Raw genomic sequence first — 20,944 nt, 5'->3', positions numbered from 1 at the left:
ATCTGCCCTGCCATCTTCAATGATCTGTGCACATATACACACAAGCCCCTCTGCCCCTGTATCTCCTTAAGGATATTTGCCACAGAATCGTAGTGTAAGGAGAGGAAGAGAGAGAGAAAGGAAGAGAGAAAAATGGGAAGAGATAGAGGCTGTAAGGGACAGGCTGAAACCAGTATAAGATAAAGGAGGTGGAAGATGGAAAGTAAAAGGCTAAGAGAGAAGCAGCATTTAAAAAAACCCAAATCCACATTCCCCATAGGCACTCAGTCATTAGTAAGCTGTTCTCGAGTATTTTCTTGCTGCCACAGTGTTCACTATCCCCCTCACTTCAGAGCTAGCTATACTTTGCTGAAGTTGGACTCCCCACTGTAGGTGGTCCAAATCCTCCCAGCTCTTTTGAGATCAAAGCCTGTCTCCTTCCAGCACACTCGGGATTGTAAGACATCTTTGAAATGTTTCTGCTGGCCACCCTGTGAATGTTGAACCTGGAGTAAAGAGTATGGTTTGGAAGGACAGTGTCTAGCAGTCTCATGCCATGGCCTGTTCAATATCAGTACCACTCGAAAATGAAACTGGGCACCAGCTTCCTGGAAGATGCTTGAGTTTGAAGGGCATTCAATGTAAGTGAAAATAAGGGTCTTCCATGGGCCGTACTGAAGATCTATCTCAAGCAGCTTAACACGTGGCTGCACACCTGGTGTAGGAGGGAGGGCTTCAGATATGTAGATAATTGGGATGCCTTCTGGGGAAGGTGGGACCTGTACAAGAAGGACGGGTTGCATCTGAACTGGAAGGGGACCAATGTCCTGGGTGGAAGGTTTGCTCAAGTAGTTCGAGAGGGTTTAAACTAGTATGGCAGGGGGGTGGGAACCTGAGCTGTATACCGGAGGTGAGAGTTGATGCAGGTGAGGCAATAGCAAGAGGTTGACCAGCTAGTGGGAAGGATTTTCCTGGGAAGGAACCAAGGGATCAGTTAAAGTGTGTTTGCTTTAACGCAAGGAGTATCAGGAATAAAAGTGATGAACTTAGAGCATGGATCAGTACCTGGTGCCTATGATGTTGTGGCCATAACAGAGACATGGGTTTCTCAGGGGCAGAAATGGTTGCTGGATGTTCCAGGGTTTAGAGCATTTAAAAAGAATAGGGAGGGGGGAAAAGAGGAGGGGGTGTAGCACTACTAATCAGAGAGGGTATCACAGCTACAGAAGCTTCCATTGTCGAGGAAGATCTGCCTACTGAGTCAGTATGGGTGGAAATTAGGAACAGCAAGGGAGTAGTCACCTCGTTAGGGGTTTACTACAGGCCCCCCAATAGCAGCAGGGAGATTGAAGAAAGCATAGGTCGGCAGATTTTGGAAAAGTGTGGACGTAGTAGGGTTGTTGTAATGAGTGACTTTAACTTTCCCAATATTGATTGGAACCTCCTTCGAGCAGAAGATTTGAATGGAGCTGTTTTTGTAAGGTGTGTTCAGGAGGGTTTCCTAACTCAGTACGTTGACAGGCCGACGAGGGGTGAGGCCATTCTAGACTTGGTGATCGGAAACGAGCCGGGGCAGGTATCAGATCTTGTGGTGGGAGAGCATTTTGGTGATAGTGACCATAACTGCCTCACATTCTACATAGCTATGGAGAAGGAGAGGATTAGGCAAAACGGGAGCATATTTAATTGGGGAAGAGGAAACTATGATGCGATTAGACATGAGTTAGGAAGCATGGACTGGGAGCAATTGTAAAGGCACTATAGACATGTGGAGACTGTTTAAGAAACAGTTGTTGCGAGTGATGAATAAATATGTCCCACTGAGACAGGCAAGAAGGGGTAAGATAAAGGAACCTTGGATGATGAGAGCGGTGGAGCTTCTCGTCAAAAGGAAGAAGGTAGCTTACATAAGGTGGAGGTAGCTAGGGTCAAGCTCAGCTCTAGAGGATTACAGGCAGGCGAGGAAGGAGCTCAAAAATGGTCTGAGGAGAGCCAGGAGGGGGCATGAGAAAGGCTTGGCAGAACAGATTAGGGAGAACACAAAGGCATTTTACACTTATGTGAGGAATAAGAGAATGGTCAAAGAAAGAGTAGGGCTGATCAGGGATAGCATAGCGAACTTGTGTGTGGAGTCTGAGGAGGTAGGGGAAGCCCTAAATGAGTTTTTTGCTTCTGTCTTTACGAAAGAAACGAACTTTGTAGTGAATGAAACCTTTGAAGAGCAGGTGTGCATGCTGGAATGGATAGAGATAGAGGAAGGTGATGTGCTGAAAATTTTGTCAAACATTAAGATTGACAAGTCACCAGGCCCAGACCAGATTTGTCCTCGGCTGCTTTAGGAAACGAGAAATGCAATTGCTTTGCCACTTGCGAAGATCTTTGCATCCTCGCTCTCCACTGGAGTCGTACCTGAGGACTAGAGAGAGGCAAATGTAATTCCTCTCTTCAAGAAAGGAAATAGGGAAATCCCCGGCAATTACAGACCAGTAAGTCTCACGTCTGTCGTCTGCAAGGTGTTAGAAAGGATTCTGAGGTATAGGATTTATGACCATCTGGAAGAGCATGGCTTGATTAAATGTAGTCAATACGGCTTTGTAAGGGGCAGGTCATGCCTCACAAACCTTATCAAGTTCTTTGAGGATGTGACTAGAAACGTTGATGAGGGTCGAGCTGTGGAAGCAGTGTATATGGACTTCAGCAAGGCATTTGATAAGGTTCCCCATGGTAGGCTCATTCAGAAGGTCAGGAGGAATGGGATACAGGGGAACTTAGCTGTCTGGATACAGAATTGGCTGGCCAACAGAAGACAGCGAGTGGTAGTAGAAGGAAAATATTCTGCCTGGAAGTCAGTGGTGAGTGGTGTTCCACAGGGCTCTGTCCTTGGGCCTCTACTGTTTGTAATTTTCATTAATGACTTGGCTGAGGGGATTGAAGGATGGGTCAGCAAGTTTGCAGACGACACGAAGGTTGGAGGTGTCATTGACAGTAAAGAGGGCTGTTGTAGGCTGCAGCGGGACATTGACAGGATGCAGAGATGGGCTGAGAGGTGGCAGACGGAGTTCAACCTGGATAAATGCGAAGTGATGCATTTTGGAAGGCCGAATTTGAAAGCTGAGTACAGGATTAAGGATAGATTCTTGGCAGTGTGGAGGAACAGAGGGATCTTGGTGTGCAGATACATAGATCCCTTAAAATGGCCACCCAAGTGGACAGATTTGTTAAGAAAGCATATGGTGTTTTGGCTTTCATTAGCAGGGGGCTTGAGTTTAATAGTCGTGAGATCTTGTTGCAGCTCTATAAAACTTTGGTTAGACCGCACTTGGAATACTGTGTCCAGTTCTGGTCGCCCTATTATAGGAAAGATGTGGATGCTTTGGAGAGGGTTCAGAGGAGGTTTACCAGGATGCTGCCTGGACTAGAGGGCTTATCTTATGAAGAGAGGTTGACTGAGCTTGGACTTTTTTCATTGGAGAAAAGGAGGAGGAGAGGAGTCCTAATTGAGGTATACAAGATAAGAGAGGCATAGATAGAGTTGATAGCCAGAGACTATTTCCCAGGGCAGAAATGGCTAACATGAGGGGTCATAGTTTTAAGCTGGTTGGAGGAAATTATAGAGGGGATGTCAGAGGCGGGTCCTTTACACAGAGAGTTGTGAGAGCATGGCATGCGTTGCCAGCAGCAGTTGTGGAAGCATGGTCATTGGGGACATTTAAGAGATTGCTGGACATGCATTTGGTCACAGAAATTTGAGGGTGCATACATGGGGATCAATGGTCGGCACAACATCGTGGGCTGAAGGGCCCGTTCTGTGCTGTACTGTTCTATGTCTATGTTCTATGAGCGTTTTCAGATGTTGGTAATACGTCATACAGGTTTCCCGGCTAAAGAGGAGTATCAGAAGCATGACTCCCTTGTAGACTACAACCTTTGTGCCTGCCCGTAGTGGGGAACATTGACCTTTGTGCAGCATTGTTGGCCATTCCTCCAGACTGTCGACAATTCAATGACCCAGTTGGCAACCTTGGACCAGGTTGGCAAGTTTTGATGGTGTGGTCTCCTGGGCAAACTAGCACCTCTAGGACCCTGTCTGCAAATTGGGTGCCAATTTTCCTTTGTCTGATGTGACTGTGGAAAATTGCACAAACCAGGCACAGCAGTGCTTGGCCTTTTAAAAATGTTATTGGTGCAAAGGATCCCAGGAAGTCCCAGCAATGGAAAGTCAATCCAACTACAGCAAGTAGGGGGATATGACTGGCAGACACCACAGGACAATGTGAATAGCTAATATGGCAAGCTTGGGACGTTAGGCTGAGAAAACTCAATAGGCTTTGTAGAAAGAAACCCTGCATGAAACTTGCCAAAATTTAGACTTAGAGATGGTAGGAACTGCAGATGCTGGAGAATCTGAGACAACAAGGTGTACAGTTGGATGAACACAGTGGGTGAAGCAGCATCATAGGAGCAGGAAAGCTGACATTTCGGGCCTAGAACCTGAAGCATCAGCATTTCTGCTGCTATGATGCTGCTTGGCCTGCTGTGTTCATCCAGCTCTACATCTTGTTATCTAAAATTTAGGTTTAACTGATTTCTGGCAAAATTCAGCCCTCTTTCTTTCCCCCATTTTTTTTCTCTTTCTGTCTTGTTTCTTTCTTTCTCTTTCTGAAGTGTCTAATTTCTGCTGCTCAAATTTTTATCTCTCTATTGCCACTCTGTTACATTGTCTTCAGTCCATTGGCTTCCCCTTTTAAAATGTTGGATTTTCTGACTTTTAGGAGAATCTCTAATCCCAACTGCCTGCCTGAAACTTTTAATTACTTGAGGGACAGAACCATTTTGCAGTTTCTGTTTCAAATTGGTTTCAAAGAGACAATTTACTCAGTCCAATACTTTCATTTCAACTGTGGGTTTATGACCAAAGCCCCCAATTTTTTCTAATCAGATCCTGAGCACACTTCCCCAAGTGATTAATATTCTTGGTAAGATGCCCCAAATTGTCAAGCTCTGAGGTTAGGAGGAGGGATGAAATGTCTCCACTTCTTTCTTCACCCACCCACCAAGTTGGTCATAAGAAGGTTAATTTTAAGAGGAAGTATTTCCTGAAGGGCACCTTGCACGCAGATCCAAATGAATTTACGTTTTAAGAGAAGCCAATTTAACAGGGCTTTCTTGGGTTAAGAAAAGAGTGAGTTTAGTAATTACCAAACATGAGAAGAATTGGTAATAGAACACACATGAACACAGTTTAAGAATGTGAAGCATGTTAAAAGAAATGTTCGAAGATATAAGGGTCAGTCAGTAAGTTGTTTCTGAGGAGTAAAACCATTATAGTGAATGTTACTAATAGTATTCACATTGATAGTGAATTTCAAGATTAATGGATTTGAAGATTGGTTGAAATTCCCAGCCCCAGTTCTTTTTGACAGTGGCTAGTTGGCAGCACTCTGGAAGAGACCGCTTCCTGTCCTATTTCCTTTTGACTGAGTTGCTGGCTACTTGGTTTCTAGCACTACAAGGGAGTTCTAACCTGCAATGCAAGGGTGACTAGCTTCTTTAACTGTGATCTTCATCGCACTCTAACTCTTAAACTTAGACTAGTGTATACCTCAGTTCATGACCACTCCAGCTTGCACTGGTACACAGCAAACAGGGTGGAACTGACTTTTAACCCCAGTTCTTACATATTCCTGAAAGGGGAAGATTCAAAACATGTCTCTTACCAAGACTGCTGTGTTTTCTCCCAAAAGATGCAGAGTCTAATTAGTTTCAGTTTGTAGTGCTTTTTTATTTCCATTTGGAGCTTCTTTGACACTCACGGGAGTGACATTCTGGTGTTCATCTCCAAACTACCTTTGGATTTACATCTGCAGTCATTTTTACCAAATCAGTCCCCTTTAAAAATCATAAGTTGGTCTTTAAAATTTGATACAAACTTATGTGATCCACAGTAATGATCTGTGGTCATGACATTACTAGCTATTTATACAAGGATACAGATTTAAGGCTTTGAGCATGATTTACAGAGGAATGGAGGAAAGATTTTTTTAAAATGAATGATAAATGACCAGAAATTCACTGCCCATGAGCTGGTGGAAGTGGAGATGATCAATTATTTCAAAAATAAATTAGATGGGCACTTGAGGGAGATAAAAATTACAAAGCCATAGAATAGCAGCGAAATTGTATTGATTTGATAACTCTGCATAGGAATGAATTTTTTGTGTGCTGTGATGACTCCTCAACTATGGCATTGCAAGAGTTAAATGTCCCAGAATTTTGAAACAATGGAATGCAGAGGTCAGGTACCTTTTCTTAAATAGTGACACTATGGGAATAAATAAATGAGATAAGGGTGAGTTTGAACAATATACAAGAACACATCTCTTGCAATGCTAATGAACTATTGAGTTCATACCTCAGCTGCCATGTGTTGCTCCTGACCACACTGAACCTTGACTCACTCAGTATTATTCTAAAATGTACATAACAACAACATGAACCTCTGAGGTTGTAGACTTGCTCGCTGAGCCAGTGTGTTTGATTGTGGACATTTCGTCACCCTGCTAGGTGGCATCATCAGTGCACGTCCGATGAAGTGTTGTGTTCTGTCCTGCTTGGTTTTTTTTGCCTCGGTTTGCTGGGGCAGTTAGTATTACTTCCGGTTCTGTTTTTCAGTGGTTAGCATATTCGTACCAGTTCAATGTATTTGTTGATGGAGCTCCGGTTGGAATGCCAGGCCTCCAGCAATTCCCTGCCATATCTCTGTTTGGCTGTGCCATTATGAATGTGTTATCCCAGTCGAATTTGTGTTCTTCTTTGTCCATGCGCATTGAGACCAATGAGAATTGGCTAGAGGATGCCAGGGAATTCCTGGAGGCCTGGTATTCCAACCGGAGCTCCATCAACAAACACGTTGAACTGGACTCGATATACAAACCACTGAAAAACAGAAACAGAAGAGATGCCATCCATTGCAGCAAACCAAAGCATATAAATAACAAGTGGGGCAGATCACCAACGCTGCGCCAGAGGCACACTGATGATGTTACCTAGCAGAGTGACAAAAAAACACACTCGCTTGGCAAACAAGTCTACAAACTTATCCACAACCCAATCTACAAATCTTCTCAAAAACTTTAAACATGAACATCTTTCTCTAACCAATATTATAACTGGGTTTTGATTTCATCTCCGCTTGTTCTTTCTGATAGATCTTCATCAACAATGAATGGCACGAATCTGTGGGCAGAAAAAAGTTTGCTATCTTCAACCCAGCATCTGGGGAGAGGATCTGTGATGTGGAAGAAGGTGATAAGGTCAGTCTTTGCAATGCTATTTGTTTTTAATACCAAACAAGATTTGACTGATTATTAGTTTTGCTATTAACTTTCAGGCTGTAAGAAAAATAACATCAAATGCTGTCTTCTTATGTTCTCTCACCAGTCAACCAACCCATCATTTCTGTTACTTATGCAGGAAAGTCATGAGTATCTTAGCTCACAGTCTGTTTCCTTTGACAGCTGCATGAAGTGTTTCCCAATGCTAACTTTGCCTTCAGTGCTCCAATCAAGGCTTACTTGCCTACTTTGAATATTTCTCCATCTCACGCCCAATCTGCTTTAATGCCACATGCCTTTTACCTTAACTTTCTGATCACATACCCTAACTCTGAAACAAACAATCATCTTAGTGATAAATCTGAACATAACGAGCTACTTTCCTATAAATATCATAATTAGCATTAAACGTATTTTAGGGCCAAATTTTCATGACAGACTTGAGAATCACAACTTAGCTCATTTCTGAAGTTATGTTCTGAATCAACCAACATGCCTGTGTTATTTTTCCTCTGAAGAGTTGGGGCAGGTTGATTTCAAGGTTGCCATCTCATGTAACAGGCTCTTGGTGGGATTGAAGATGGGTAAATACCTCAGCTACCAGGTTATATTATCCATTTCCATGCACTGGATGTAAGTCTAGTTCTGAGGAACATTGTTGGGACCTTACCCATCACCTCACATCTTCCCTCAGTCTTTACCACCCTTTGCTCCCTCAAATTCCCCAATACCTCCTCCAAACCTATTCATCCAGAACCTACTATGTACAGAATTCATGAGCCATATATCAAAACCTAGAAGTACTTGAAATACTCATCGAGTAAATAAGTAAGTAGTCATACATTCAAACTTCACTTGAAAAAATTGTTCCTTCTCAGAACAATTTCAAAACAATGTCAAATAAATGCCAAGAATACTGACATGCAAACTTTCTTCAAAATCATCTCTCTTTTTCAGTGTTTATCAATCTGACATTTAAAAGTCTCTCCAAAATATTTCAATCCTAGCAACTGCTCATGAAACTGTTAAGCAAATAAAGTTCAGACCCATTCACAGATGTGTAACCAATGTTTGCTTAGTTTTATTCCTTAGTTGTGCTTTGAGCTTAGTCAAGTATTCTTAATGAGATTCCATTGCATAAATCCCAATTCCCCAGAGTGCAATGCAATGGTGCTTTACTCACATCTGTTCATTTTTACAAAGGTTCAATTGATGGACATTCAAGTAAAGTTAGGCATCTACTCAGCTCTTTCAAATGCTCAAAGGATTTCTGGACTTTGAAATCAGTGTAGAGCAGAGATTCCAGATGACACATTCATATCCAATTCCTAATGTTGTTCAACTTACCCACTGGAGAGATACTCTAATGCATATTAAACCTTACATAGCCCTGAGTAATTTAAAGAAGACTTACATTTTAAAGATAGACCCTTAAGATTTAACCATACTTACCTTATACAGTGTCTAATTAGGACTGTGAACTTGGCATCAACTTTTAAACTTCTCTATCAAAACGTTCTTACCTCGACAGGAGGCTTCCTCTGAACTCAAGAGCTGATTGATTTGATGGTTTCTCACAGGCTTTCAGGAATTCACCTGGCAACTGAAGATTTCAAATTTAAGGAAATTTAAGCTTGAAATAGCCATTTTAAAGGAAAATCCCAACATCACTTTGAGGCACTGTTGGGTATTGGCTGGGAAGTTTGATTCATTATCTACCTGTCTCCTTTTCCAGCTTCTTCAGTTTTCCAGGGCAAAGCTGGTCCCTAAAATCTTGCCTTAGTTTCTGCCTCTGATTCCTCCCTTCTCATATGGAACTGGCAGAAATTTCCAGAATTAACATCAGAATCCATTGAACAGCAGCTTTAAAGGTTCGCCCAAAAGTCCGGAAGACACAGGGGTATTACCTGATGTCATCACCAATATTTTGATGTTGTTGCATTCACTAAACTACAGAGAATGCTGCTGAATGAATGGGTGTACTGAAACAATGGCAATGACAATCAGACGTTGCAATCTACTTTAATAAACCAGAAAACAAAACTCCAAGCTGTCAGGGAACTACTTATCTTTTGTCTGCCATCTGGCTTGGTATTGTAAGATCAGGAATTAGATATTTCAACCCTGGGCTCTGTGAATTGTCCTTTGAAGATGGTGTATTCATCAATTTCTGAGCAACATCTCTCAATTGCCCAAGCAAACATGCCGGGAGATTTTCAGAGACTCTGGGGATACTGTCAAAGGTCAGACATTTCAGGTTCCCAGTCCTTAGCACTCCCACCATAAACTGCTTTTTGCAGGCTCTATGTTTCCTATCAACGATGGAGTAGGCTTCTCAAATTTTTGGGCTATAGGATGCTAATGTGTCCTTATGAGTCATTCGAACTAGATCTGTCACAGGCAGCAAACTGATGGAGTGAGGACATGCAGGTGAGAGATGAGAAGGGATATCTGTACACACAGATAAGTGATCAATACAATAAGACCAGGAATCAGTCAGTATGGGAAACAATCGAATTGCTGGATGGGAGACTGTTTGAGAACTGTTGGGGACCCTTGGATGTGAGAGTAGCTAGGATACAAAGACCTCAATGCAGGTGAGTTGAGACAAAGCATGCTAACCAGTGGGGTGGGAGCTGAGGGGGTTTAATGGACAAGGAATCATTAACTCCATGGGCAAGAAATACTTGGGGGTAAAAGCTTGGCCAGAGGGTGGGTGGAAAAGCTAGTAAAAGCAATATACTATGGATGCTGATGATCTGAATGCTGGAGAGACTCAGCAGGTCTGCCAGTGTCAGTGAAGGCAGGAACACAGTTAATGTTCCAGCTCTGGTATGACTCTGGGTACACAAGTGTTCGCAGAATTTCCAAGAGGTCAGAAAGCAGGCCAGTTGGTAAATCATGTGGTTGAATACACAAGGATCCTCAGCCATAGTCTCTTGCATGCCTTGACCGTTTCACAACCCCGTACAGGGAGGCAGTGGAGGAGTTGTAATGCCATTGAACTAGCAATCCAGAAACCCATGCTAATGATCTGGGGACGTTTGAATCCCACCATGACAGATGGTGAAATTTGAATTCAACAAAAATCTGGAATTAAAAAGCCAACCTAACGATGACTGCGTTAACCACTGACAATAAAATCAGCAAAGGAAATCTGTTGTCCTCACCTATCAAATGTCCTCTGAATAAGGAAGAAACGAGCTACAAATTCTGGTTTAGCCTGAGATGCCCACATTCCTGTAAATGAACTCCTTTTTAAAAGATCACTTTCTAATTTCTGTTTTCCTCTGGTTTTGCATCCAAAAAGAATCTTCACAGCCAGAAATCATGCATCTGCTCTGCTCTGCTCTGAAAATGTATGTTCTTCCAAAAGAGCTTCAGCCAGTACATCAGAGATAATGGGGACTGCAGATGCTGGAGAATCCAAGATAACAAAGTGTGAAGCTGGATGAACACAGCAGGCCAAGCAGCATCTCAGGAGCACAAAAGCTGATGATTCAGGCCTAGACCCTTCTCTGATGAAGGGTCTAGGCCCAAAACGTCAGCTTTTGTGCTGCTGAGATGCTGCTTGGCCTGCTGTGTTCATCCAGCTTCACATTTTGTTATCTCAGCCAGTACATTCCTGGTTACAAATATTCTCAGCAGTACCTCTTTTTGTTGCAGGTCCCCAACAATATAGGAGGTGCTTAGGTCAGTGGAACATCCCTGGTACTGGTATAAGATTTGTTATAGATATCAGAACGAAACGGAATGAACTAATGGAAGAAGCTTCATGAGAGTAGAGCGAATAAGAAATCATTGGGCAAAGAGACACGAGTCCACTCAATTCTGTCACTTTAATTTCAATGTGCAAAAAAAGTACCAGGAGGCATCTTTATTCACTTTCCTGTTCATTGTGTGCTCAGGGGGCCACTGAACCAGGAAACCTACTTTTAATTACCTTCAAAACTTCTATTCAGGGTCAATAATGTGTGTGGATGTCATGTTGTTTTCTATGATCCCCACCCTTTCACATGAAATGTTTAGCTGTATGGTCCCATTCTCAAGCACTAGAACAGCCTTTCCAAATGTCAGGCAGGAGAATATGGCCATACATATCTGTGATCAGCCAAGGCAGTGACCACTAACCATACTGCAGACCAGATCTAATTTGACGCTAGAAAAACTGGAAGAGACTTGAACAGCTGTGGAAAAGTACAGAGAGCAGAAAAATCCTGCATACAACTGCAAAGGACCACAACATTGCACCACTTAGTTGGAAACAATGACATCCTATCTGAATACATGTTGTTTAGCTGTGCCTTTTTTTTCCCAAACCAGATGGAAAACAATCAAAATTAAGTTGTTCTCAAAGTAAATGTCATTTTCTGAGCACATCATCTAGAATTCACGTTGCTTAGGTAGCAACTGGCATTGACCATTAACTAAGTAAGGAGGCATGGGATTCAGGGAGATTTGGCTTTCTGGATACAAAACTGGCTGTCCAATGGAAGACAGAGGATGATAGTAGATGGAAAGTATTCAGCCTATGGCTTTGTGACCAGTGATGTTCTGCAGGGACCTCTGCTCTTCATGATCTTTATAAATGGCTTGGATGAGGAAGTGGAAGGGTGTGTTAGTAAGTTTGTCGATGACATGAAGGTTGGTAGAGTTGTGGATAGTGTGGAGGGCTGTTGTAGGTTGCAACAGGACTGTGACAGGATGCAGAGCAAAGAAGCAACGAAGTGGCAGATGGAATTCAACCCAGAAAAGTGTGAAGTGATTCATTTTGGAATGTTGAATTTGAATGCAGGGCTAATGGCAGGATTCCTGGCAGTGTGGAGGAACAGAGGGATCTTGGGGTCCACGTCCAAAGGTCCCTCAAAGTTACCACCCAAGTTGATGAGAGTTGTAAAGAAGGCATATGGTGTGTTGGCTTTCATTGACAGGGGAATTGAGTTTAAGAGCCGTGAGGTTATGCTGCATCTCTATAAACCCCTGGTTAGACCACATTTTGTGTTCAGTTCTGGTCGCCTCATTACAGGAAAGATGTGGAAACTTTAGAGAGGGTGCAGAGGAGATTTTCCAGCATGCTGCCTGGACTGGAGGGCAGGTCTTATGTGGAAAGGTTGAGGGAGTTATGACTTTTTTTCATTGTAGCAAAGAAGGATGAGAGGTGACTTGATAAAGGTTTACAAGATGGTGAGAGGCATAGATAGAGTGAGTACACAGAGACATTTACCCAGGATGGAAATGACTATCACAAGGGGACATTATTCTAAGGTGATTGGAGGAAGATACAGGGGAGATATCAGAGGTAGGTTCTTTACACAGAGAGTGGGGAGCATATGAAATGCGCTGCTATCAGTGGTAGTAGATTCAAATTCATTAGGGACATTTAAGTATCTCTTGGATAGGCAGATGGATGATTGTAAAATGAAGGGTATGCAGGTTAGTTTTGATCTTAGAGTCGGCTAAAAGATCAGCGCAACATCATGGGCTGAAGGTCCTGTATTGTGCTGTATTTTTCTATGCTCTTAAGTCACACATAGATGATTTGGATGTGAATTTGGTTAGTAGGTTTGCAGATGACACCAAAATTGATGGTATACAAGGTTACCTCAGTTTATAAAAGGGCCTTGACCAGCAAGGCCAATGAGCCAATGGGCCAAGGAATGGCAGATAGAGTTTAATCGCGATAAACGTGAGTTGCTACATTTTGGTCGAGCCAATCAGGGCATGACTTATACACTTAATTGTAAGGTCCTGGGGAGTGTTGCTGAACAGAGACCTTGGAGGTCAGGTTCATAGTTCTTTGAAAGTGAAGTCACAGGTAGAAAGGATAGTGAGAATTGGTGAAGCCCAACCTCCGGCCATTAGGAGCCAAGGGGTACCCACTGTACCACAGCTCCAGGCAAATGGGCGCAGTGATGCTCCAAATGAGAAGCAGATCATGACAGTCCCTCTGTTGGACTCAGAACTGGATCTTCCTGGCTTCATTCCCACCCTGATGACTCTGGGTGGGAATAATCCCCGCAGGGAGGAACAGGACAGCTACTTTAGTCCAGAGAATGTCCAAAAGTTTGCCCAGGGACTGGCCCAGTGACAAGACCATGGGTGAATGGACATCGGGTCTATAGATAATTCTATGAACTCTCAAGATGGGTGTTAATATTGCCAGTATTAACATGTGTAGTTTTAAAACTATTACACAATGTGTTTCCATATTGGCTTCCCTTGCCAATGCCAAAGCAGATCTCCTGTTTCTGCAGGAGTGCAGGATACTGTACCTCAGCAGCTACAGGAAATGATTGAGATTATGAACCAATGGGCCTTTGATTTAGCCAGGGAGAGATGATAGTCATTCCTGGGTATTCAGCTCTGAGGAGGCAGTTTCACCATCACCAAGGTTAAGGAGGTGGCACATGGGCACTTACTCATAAGCAGGCGTCATGTTTAGAAACACTCCCCAAGACTAATTAATATATATGGCCTGGTGGTACAAAGTGAGTGGTTGGCCATTCTGCAGCATCTCCCACTGCTGTTGGCGACATCCAGGCCAGTCATTGTGACCAGAGACTTCAACTTCATCATCGATGCAGATGGACAATCCAGAGGGGACCGACAGCAAACCAGGTTCCTGATGGATACGGTGAAAGGCGCCAAGCTACCCAACATCTTCAGAACCCCTGAAAGCAGAATGCAGTGTCAATACACCTGATTGCAACTTTCCACTCCAGAATAGATTTCCTGTTTGTGTCCCACTCATTCTTGGTCAGATCCACCAACATCAAGCTGGTGTTCTTCTCTGACTACTGGCCCCCTGCTGGCTGACTGTCACCTACAGGACAACCAAGGTGCCAGCAATGGAATGTGGAAGCTGAATGTGAAACTGCTGACCCCAGAACACATTGAGGATCTCAAAAGCGACTACATAGGTTGGACAACTGTGAAGCCCCTCTTTGAGTCTCCAGCAGACTTGCGGGAAACAGCCAAGGGGAAAAACAAGAGGTTCTTTATCCTCAAAGGTGTTCAGGAGGCAGGAGAGAGAGATGGAGAAAACTCAAAATTCTAGAAAAGCGTGCAGAACCTACTCCTGCAGCAGGTGATGGGGGTCAGTTTCATGGAGGATCTCTAGGAGGCAATGAGCCAGCAAGCCTTGGTCTTTGCCTCAGAGCCTCCAAGCTAACCTCCCAGGATCCACATCATGCTGCAGGATGAGATGTGCTTGTGTTCCTTCTTCCAGAAGGTGAATAAGGAGAGTTCTGTGCTCAGCAGCCTGAAGGAAGAAAATGGTTTGGTAATGTCATCTCAGTCCGACATTCTGAGAATCAGCAAATCCTTTTATTACAGACTGTATGAAATGAAGCCCACAGACAGTACAGCTCCCCAGTCATTCCCATTCTCTATCAAGGAAGTCTCAGATAACAGCACATGGGAGAGGCTGGGCTTTCTGGATGAGCTGAGCAAGGCTTTCAAACCCTTAAAAGGAATAAAACTCGCAGAAATGATGGCTTACCAGCAAGTTGTATTCAGCTCTGTGAGACAATTGGCCAGGACCAGATAGAGGTCTAAGACAGAGACAGTAGGAACTGCAGATGCTGGAGAATCTAAGATAACACAGTGTAGAGCTGGATGAACCCAGCAGGCCGAGCAGCATCAGAGAAGCAGAAAGGCTGACGTTTTGGGCCTAGACCCTTCTTCAGAAATGAAGAAGGGCCTAGGCCCGAAACGTCAGCCTTCCTGCTCCTCTGAAGCTGCTTGCTCTGCTGTGTTCATCCAGTTCTACACAGAGGTATAAGACAATATGTTTTTGGCAGGTAGGATATGTGAATCTATGAGGAAAGGTATCATCATCCTCATCTACATTTGGAAGGGGGAAACGATAAAATTAGAAATTAGAAATTAGTAACCAATTTCAGTGCTGAATGCAGACTACATAATCCTGTCTAAGGGCATCACGAAACGAGTCAGATCTTATGTGAGATCAGTGATTCACCCTGACCAAACCTATGCTTTATCAGACAGAATGATCTCTGAGACCCTCATGCTCCTCAGGGATACAATTGTGTAGGAGAGGGTTGGGAACATCTGCCTCCTCAGCTTGGACCAGGAGAAGGCCTTTGACAAGATATCGCACACCTACTTGTGGGATGTTCTCTCCAAAATGGGTTTTAGGGAGGGCATCTGCAATTAGATCAAACTGTTCTACACCAACATCATTAGAGCGATCTCAATCAATAGGTGGGAATCAGAAAGCTTCCCGATCAGATCCGGAGTCAGGCAGGGCTGCCCACTCTCTCCTGCCTTGTTTGTGTGTAGTATAGAGCCTTTTGCTGAGATCATCAGGAAGGATGTGATTCTGAGAGGGGTGGCTGTTCCAGGTAGTAGAGGCCTGGAGGCTGAACCCTCCCTGTACATGGATGGTGTCTCTGCTCAGATTCACTGTCATTGCACTGACTCATGCGCAACTGCAACCAGTTTGAACTGGCCTCGGGATCCAAGGTAAGTTGAGGCAAGAACGAGGCTGTGTTCTTTGAGACCCTTTATTCTCTTCACTGCCAGGACAGATAAGCTGAAGGTCCTGAAAATATAGTTTGGAGGGGCCACAGCATGAGCAAAGTTTTGGGAGAAGTGTATCACCAGGTTGTGGCAGAAACTGGGCTTTTTCGAGCACTGCTCCTTCCCCATTGTGGGTAAAAACTTGCTAATCACATGCGAGGCACTCTCTCTGTTGTTGTAAGTGGAGCTGGTCTGGCTCATTCCCAGAATTTGTGCTGCAGCAGTCACTTGAGCCATCTTCTTTTTCATGTGGATGTCAAAGATGGACCATGTCCACAGGGACACCATGTACAAAGCTCTGAATAAAGAGGGCAAGAACATAGCAAACACTGTCCTCACCCTGATAGCCTCCTTTGTGTGCGCCTGCATCAAGCTGTACATAGACACTTGGTACACAAACACCAAGTGTCACTACGTACTGAGGTCCCACCTGTCCCCGGTGTTGTGAAGCATGGGACTGGCCTCATTGCTGTGGAATGCTCCAAGTAGTTGGACTGTTCCTTATCTCCTGTCCTTCATGCAGAAATTGTCAGAGAAAAACACCTTTGACCATAAATCCATCAGGAAGTGGTTAGCACGCAGTGTCCCTATGGGAAAAAGAGAGGATGGATCCTGTCACATGGTTCGCTGAGCAGACTGTTAATGTCATTTGGCAGGATGCCTCATCACCAGAACTTTCCAACAAATACCAAGACATTGCTTGGCTTGTGGTGAGAAGATATTTGAAGGCTTCATGTATGCCCGGACCCTGTGCACCACTGCATGCTGCCCTCAAAGCAGCTGCAACAGGGCGGAGACTGTCATACATCTCCTTCTGGAATGTGCCTTTGCAAAGGAAGTCTAGAGGAGATGCAGCAGTTTTTGTTGAGCTTCATCCCAAACAGCCCCATGATGTATGGCTCTGTGCTCTATGGTGTGTGCCCCAGGATGCACACTGAGACAAACATCAACTACGCTTGGAGGACCATCAACTCAGGGAAAACTGCTGTGTGGTCTGCCTGAAACTTGTTGGTTTTCCAGAGCAAGGAGTTGACTTCAACTAAGTGCTGCAGACTGACACCATCCAAGGTCCTGGACTTCGTGCTGAGGGACACAGTAAAGCTTGGGGCAGATGCCACCAATGTTCAGTGGGGTAACACCTTAGTCTTTCTGCTGAAGCTAAATAGGAACTTGTTCAGTTATTGGATGCTCTCCCATATCATACATATGTAAATGTAGTCTTGCACAAGTACAAAATACCTTTTGTTTTGCTGGATAGTGTCAAATTCCAATGTTTGTATGTTTCTCTGTATGCTATTGTACAAATGCTTTAGTGATTATGTATATAAAGTTTTTTTTGTGAATAAAGCATATTTTGAAATAAACAAACTTACTTTCTGTAGTTGTAGTGTGTTAGGACGAGAGAATGGGAGTGAAAGACCTGAAGTGATTAATGGAATAGTTTGTGTAATCAGTTCCTGGCTTGCTGTCTATAATTGATAAGGTTTGAAATGGCAGGAGAACCCAGCTCCATGGAATGCTCCTCCTGCAATATGTGAGAAATCAGGGAGTCTTCCAGTGACCACGCTGACGATGTGTGCAGGAAATGTGTTCAGCTGCAGCTATTGATTGACTGCATGCAACAGCTGGAACTGCAGATGTGCTTGCTATGGAATAACTGTGCGGCTGAGAATGTTATGGATAGCATGTTTAGCGAGCTGGTCACACCACCAGGGAAGGGCTACACAGACAGAGAAGAGTTGGGTGACCACCAGGACAACCAGGAAGCATGGGCAGGCAGTGCAGGAGTTCCCTGTGGCCATTCCCCTCTCAAGCAGGTATACAGTTTTGGATACTGTTATGCAGGGGGGGTGGGCTGGCCTCTCAGGGGAAAGTAACAGCAGCCAGAACATTGACATTATGACCACCACTGTTGTACAGCAGGGAAGGTCAAAGTGTAGGCGAATGGTATTAATAGGGGACTCTAGTCACGTGCACATGTGGGCGATAGTATGTAGAGAGAAGTGATCACACTACAGGCTAAGGCTGCACAAGCAGGCAACTCCTGTGGCTATTTCTCTGTAAAACAGGAATGCTGCTTTAGAGCACAAAAGCTGACGTTTTGGGCCTAGACCCTTCATCAGAGAGGGGGATTGGGTGAGGGTTCTGGAATAAATAGGGACGGAGGGGGAGGCGGACCGAAGATGGAGAGAAAAGAAGATAGGTGGAGAGGAGAGTATAGGTGGGGAGGTAGGGAGGGGATAGGTCAGTCCAGGAAAGACAGACAGGTCAAGGAGGTGGGATGAGGTTAGTAGGTAGGAGATGGAGGTGTGGCTTGGGGTGGGAGGAAGGGATGGGTGAGAGGAAGAACAGGTTAGGGAGGCAGAGACAGGCTTGACTGGTTTTGGGATGCAGTGGGTGGAGGGGAAGAGCTGGGCTGGTTGTGTGGTGCAGTGGGGGGAGGGGATAAACTGGGCTGGTTTTGGGATGCAGTGGGGGAAGGGGAGATTTTGAAGCTGGTGAAGTCCACATTGATACCATTGGGCTGCAGAGTTCCCAAGCGGAATATAAGTTGCTGTTCCTGCAACCTTCGGGTGGCATCATTGTGGCACTGCAGGAGGCCCATGATGGACATGTCATCTAAAGAATGGGAGGGGAGTGGAAATGGCTTCCGACGTGGAGGTGCAGTTGTTTATTGCGAACCGAGCAGAGGTGTTCTGCAACTCATATTCCGCTTGGGAACCCTGCAGCCCAACGGTATCAATGTGGACTTCACCAGCTGCAAAATCTCCCCTTCCCCCACCGCATCCCAAAACCAGCCCAGTTCGTCCCCTCCCCACACTGCAACACACAACCAGCCCAGCTCTTCCGCTCCACCCATTGCATCCCAAAACCAGTCCAGCCTGTCTCTGCCTCCCTAACCTGTTCTTCCTCTCACCCATCCCTTCCTCCCACCCCAAGCCGCACCTCCCTCTCTTACCTACTAACCTCATCCCACCTCCTTGACCTGTCCGTCTTCCCTGGACTGACCTATCCCCTCCCTACCTCCCCACCTATACTCTCCTCTCCATCTATCTTCTTTTCTCTCCATCTTTGGTCTGCCTCCCCCTCTCTCCCTATTTATTCCAGTTCCCTCTCCCCATCCCCCTCTCTGATGAAGGGTCTAGGCCCAAAACGTCAGCTTTTGTGCTCCTGAGATGCTGCTTGGCCTGCTGCGTTCATCCAGCTTCACATTTCATTATCTTGGATTCTCCAGCATCTGCAGTTCCCATCATCACCAATGCTGCTTTAGATACTGTTAGGGGAAATGGCCTCTCAGGACAAAGCAACAAATCAATTTCACCAATGTTGATTCTGCTGCATGGGGGAAGAGTAAAAAATGAAGCAATGTAATCATAATGGGGGATTCAATTGTAAGGGGAAAAGCCAGGTGTTTCTGTTACACCAAATAAGACTGCAGGATGGTATTTCTAAAGAAGTATTTCTGAAAAAGGGTCCAGACGTCAGCTTTCCTGCTCTTCTGATGCTGCTTGGCCTGTTGTGTTCATTAGCTGTCCGCTTTGTTATCACAGGATGGTATTTTGCCTTCCTGGTCCTAGAATGCCGTTTCATTTATTTATTTGTGGGATGTGGACCTCACTGGTTGGCCAGCATTTATTTCCCGACCCCAGTTGCCCTCCTGAGCTGCCTTCTTGAAATGCTGTAGCCCACCTGCTCCGTGTTGACCCACAATGGGTTGGCACACAGTGTCATTGTGGGAGAAAGCTCCAGGATTTTGACCCAGTGACAGTGAAGGAACAGTGCTATATTTCCAAGTCAAGGTGGTCAGGGTGAGAACTTGAAGGTAGTGGTGTTCCCATATATCTGCTGTCCATGTCATTCTAGATAGAAGTGGTCATAAGTTTGCAAGGTGCTGTCTGAAGATCTTTGGTGAACTTCTGCAGTACATCTTGAAGATAGTACACACTGCTGCTACTGAGCATTGGTGGGGGAAGGGAGTGATTGCTTGTGGATGTATTGCCAATCAAGTGGGCTTTGTCCTGGATGGTGTCAAAGTTCTTGGGTGTTGCTAGGGCTGCACTCATCCAGGCAAGTGGGGAGTATTCCGTAACACTCGTGACTTGTGCCTTATAGATGATGGACAGGCTTTGAGGAGTCAGGAGATGAGTTACTTGCTGCAATATTCCCAGCTTGTGGCCTGCTCTTGTAGCCATTGTGTTTATGTAGTGAGTACAGTTGAGTTTCTGGTCAATGATAACCCCCGAATGTTGATAGTGGGGGATTCAGTGATGGTAAGACTGTTTGTTGTCAAGGAGCAGTGGTTAGATTGTCTTTTATTGGTGATGGTCATAGCTTGGCATTTGGGCGGCTCAAATGTTATCTGCTACTTGTCAACCCAATCCTGGATATTGTCCAGATCTTGTTGCATTTGAACATGGACTGCTTCAGTATCTGAGGAGTTGCAAATGGTGCTCAACATTGTGCAATCATCTGCAAACATCCCACTTCTGACCTTATCTTGGAGGGAAGGTCACTGATGAAGCAGCTGAAGGTGGTTGGGCCTAGGTCAATATCGTGACAACTTCCAGCAGAGATGTCCTAGAGCTGAGATGATTGATCTCCAACAACCACAGTCATCTTCCTATGTGTCAGGCATGACTCCAACCACCAGAGAGTTTGCTCCCTGATATCCATTGACCCCAGTTTTGCTAGGGCACCTTGATGCCACACTCAGTCAAAAACAGCCTTGATATCAAGGGCTGTCACTCTCACCTCACCTCTGGAATTCAGCTCTTTTGTTCATGTTTGAACCAAGGCTGTAAAGAGGTCAGGAGTTGTGTGGCCCTGGCGGAACCCAAACTGAGCGTCACTGAGCAGGTGCTGCTTGATAGCACTTTACTGTATGATCGAGAGGAGACTGTTAGGGCATTAATTGGCCAGGTTGGCTTTGTTCTGCTTTTTGTGCACAGGACATACTTGGGCAATTTTCGTCATTGTCAGGTAGGTATCAGTGTTGTATCTGTACTGGAACAGCTTGGCTAAGGGAGATAACAAAGTGTGGAGCTGGATGAATACAGCAGGCCAAGCAGCATCTCAGGAGCACAAAA

At 44.7% G+C, this 20,944-nt stretch overlaps 1 protein-coding gene across 3 annotated transcripts in view; it reads left to right on the top strand.

Moving 5' to 3' along the window:
* aldh1a3 (aldehyde dehydrogenase 1 family, member A3) overlaps positions 1–20,944 on the top strand; it is a 153,080-nt gene that overhangs the window by 24,958 nt on the left and 107,178 nt on the right. For all 3 annotated transcript variants that reach the window (XM_048563154.2, XM_048563155.2, XM_048563153.2), the window contains exon 2: positions 7,188–7,292. In XM_048563154.2, coding sequence (XP_048419111.1) covers positions 7,188–7,292 — 105 coding nt within the window. The remainder of the gene's footprint in view (positions 1–7,187; positions 7,293–20,944) is intronic.

This window comes from Stegostoma tigrinum, chromosome 33, assembly GCF_030684315.1.
Source record: "Stegostoma tigrinum isolate sSteTig4 chromosome 33, sSteTig4.hap1, whole genome shotgun sequence".
NCBI classification, from domain to species: domain Eukaryota; kingdom Metazoa; phylum Chordata; class Chondrichthyes; order Orectolobiformes; family Stegostomatidae; genus Stegostoma; species Stegostoma tigrinum.
Note: the sequence above shows the minus strand (reverse complement) of the source record. Positions and strands in the feature narration are given on the sequence as shown.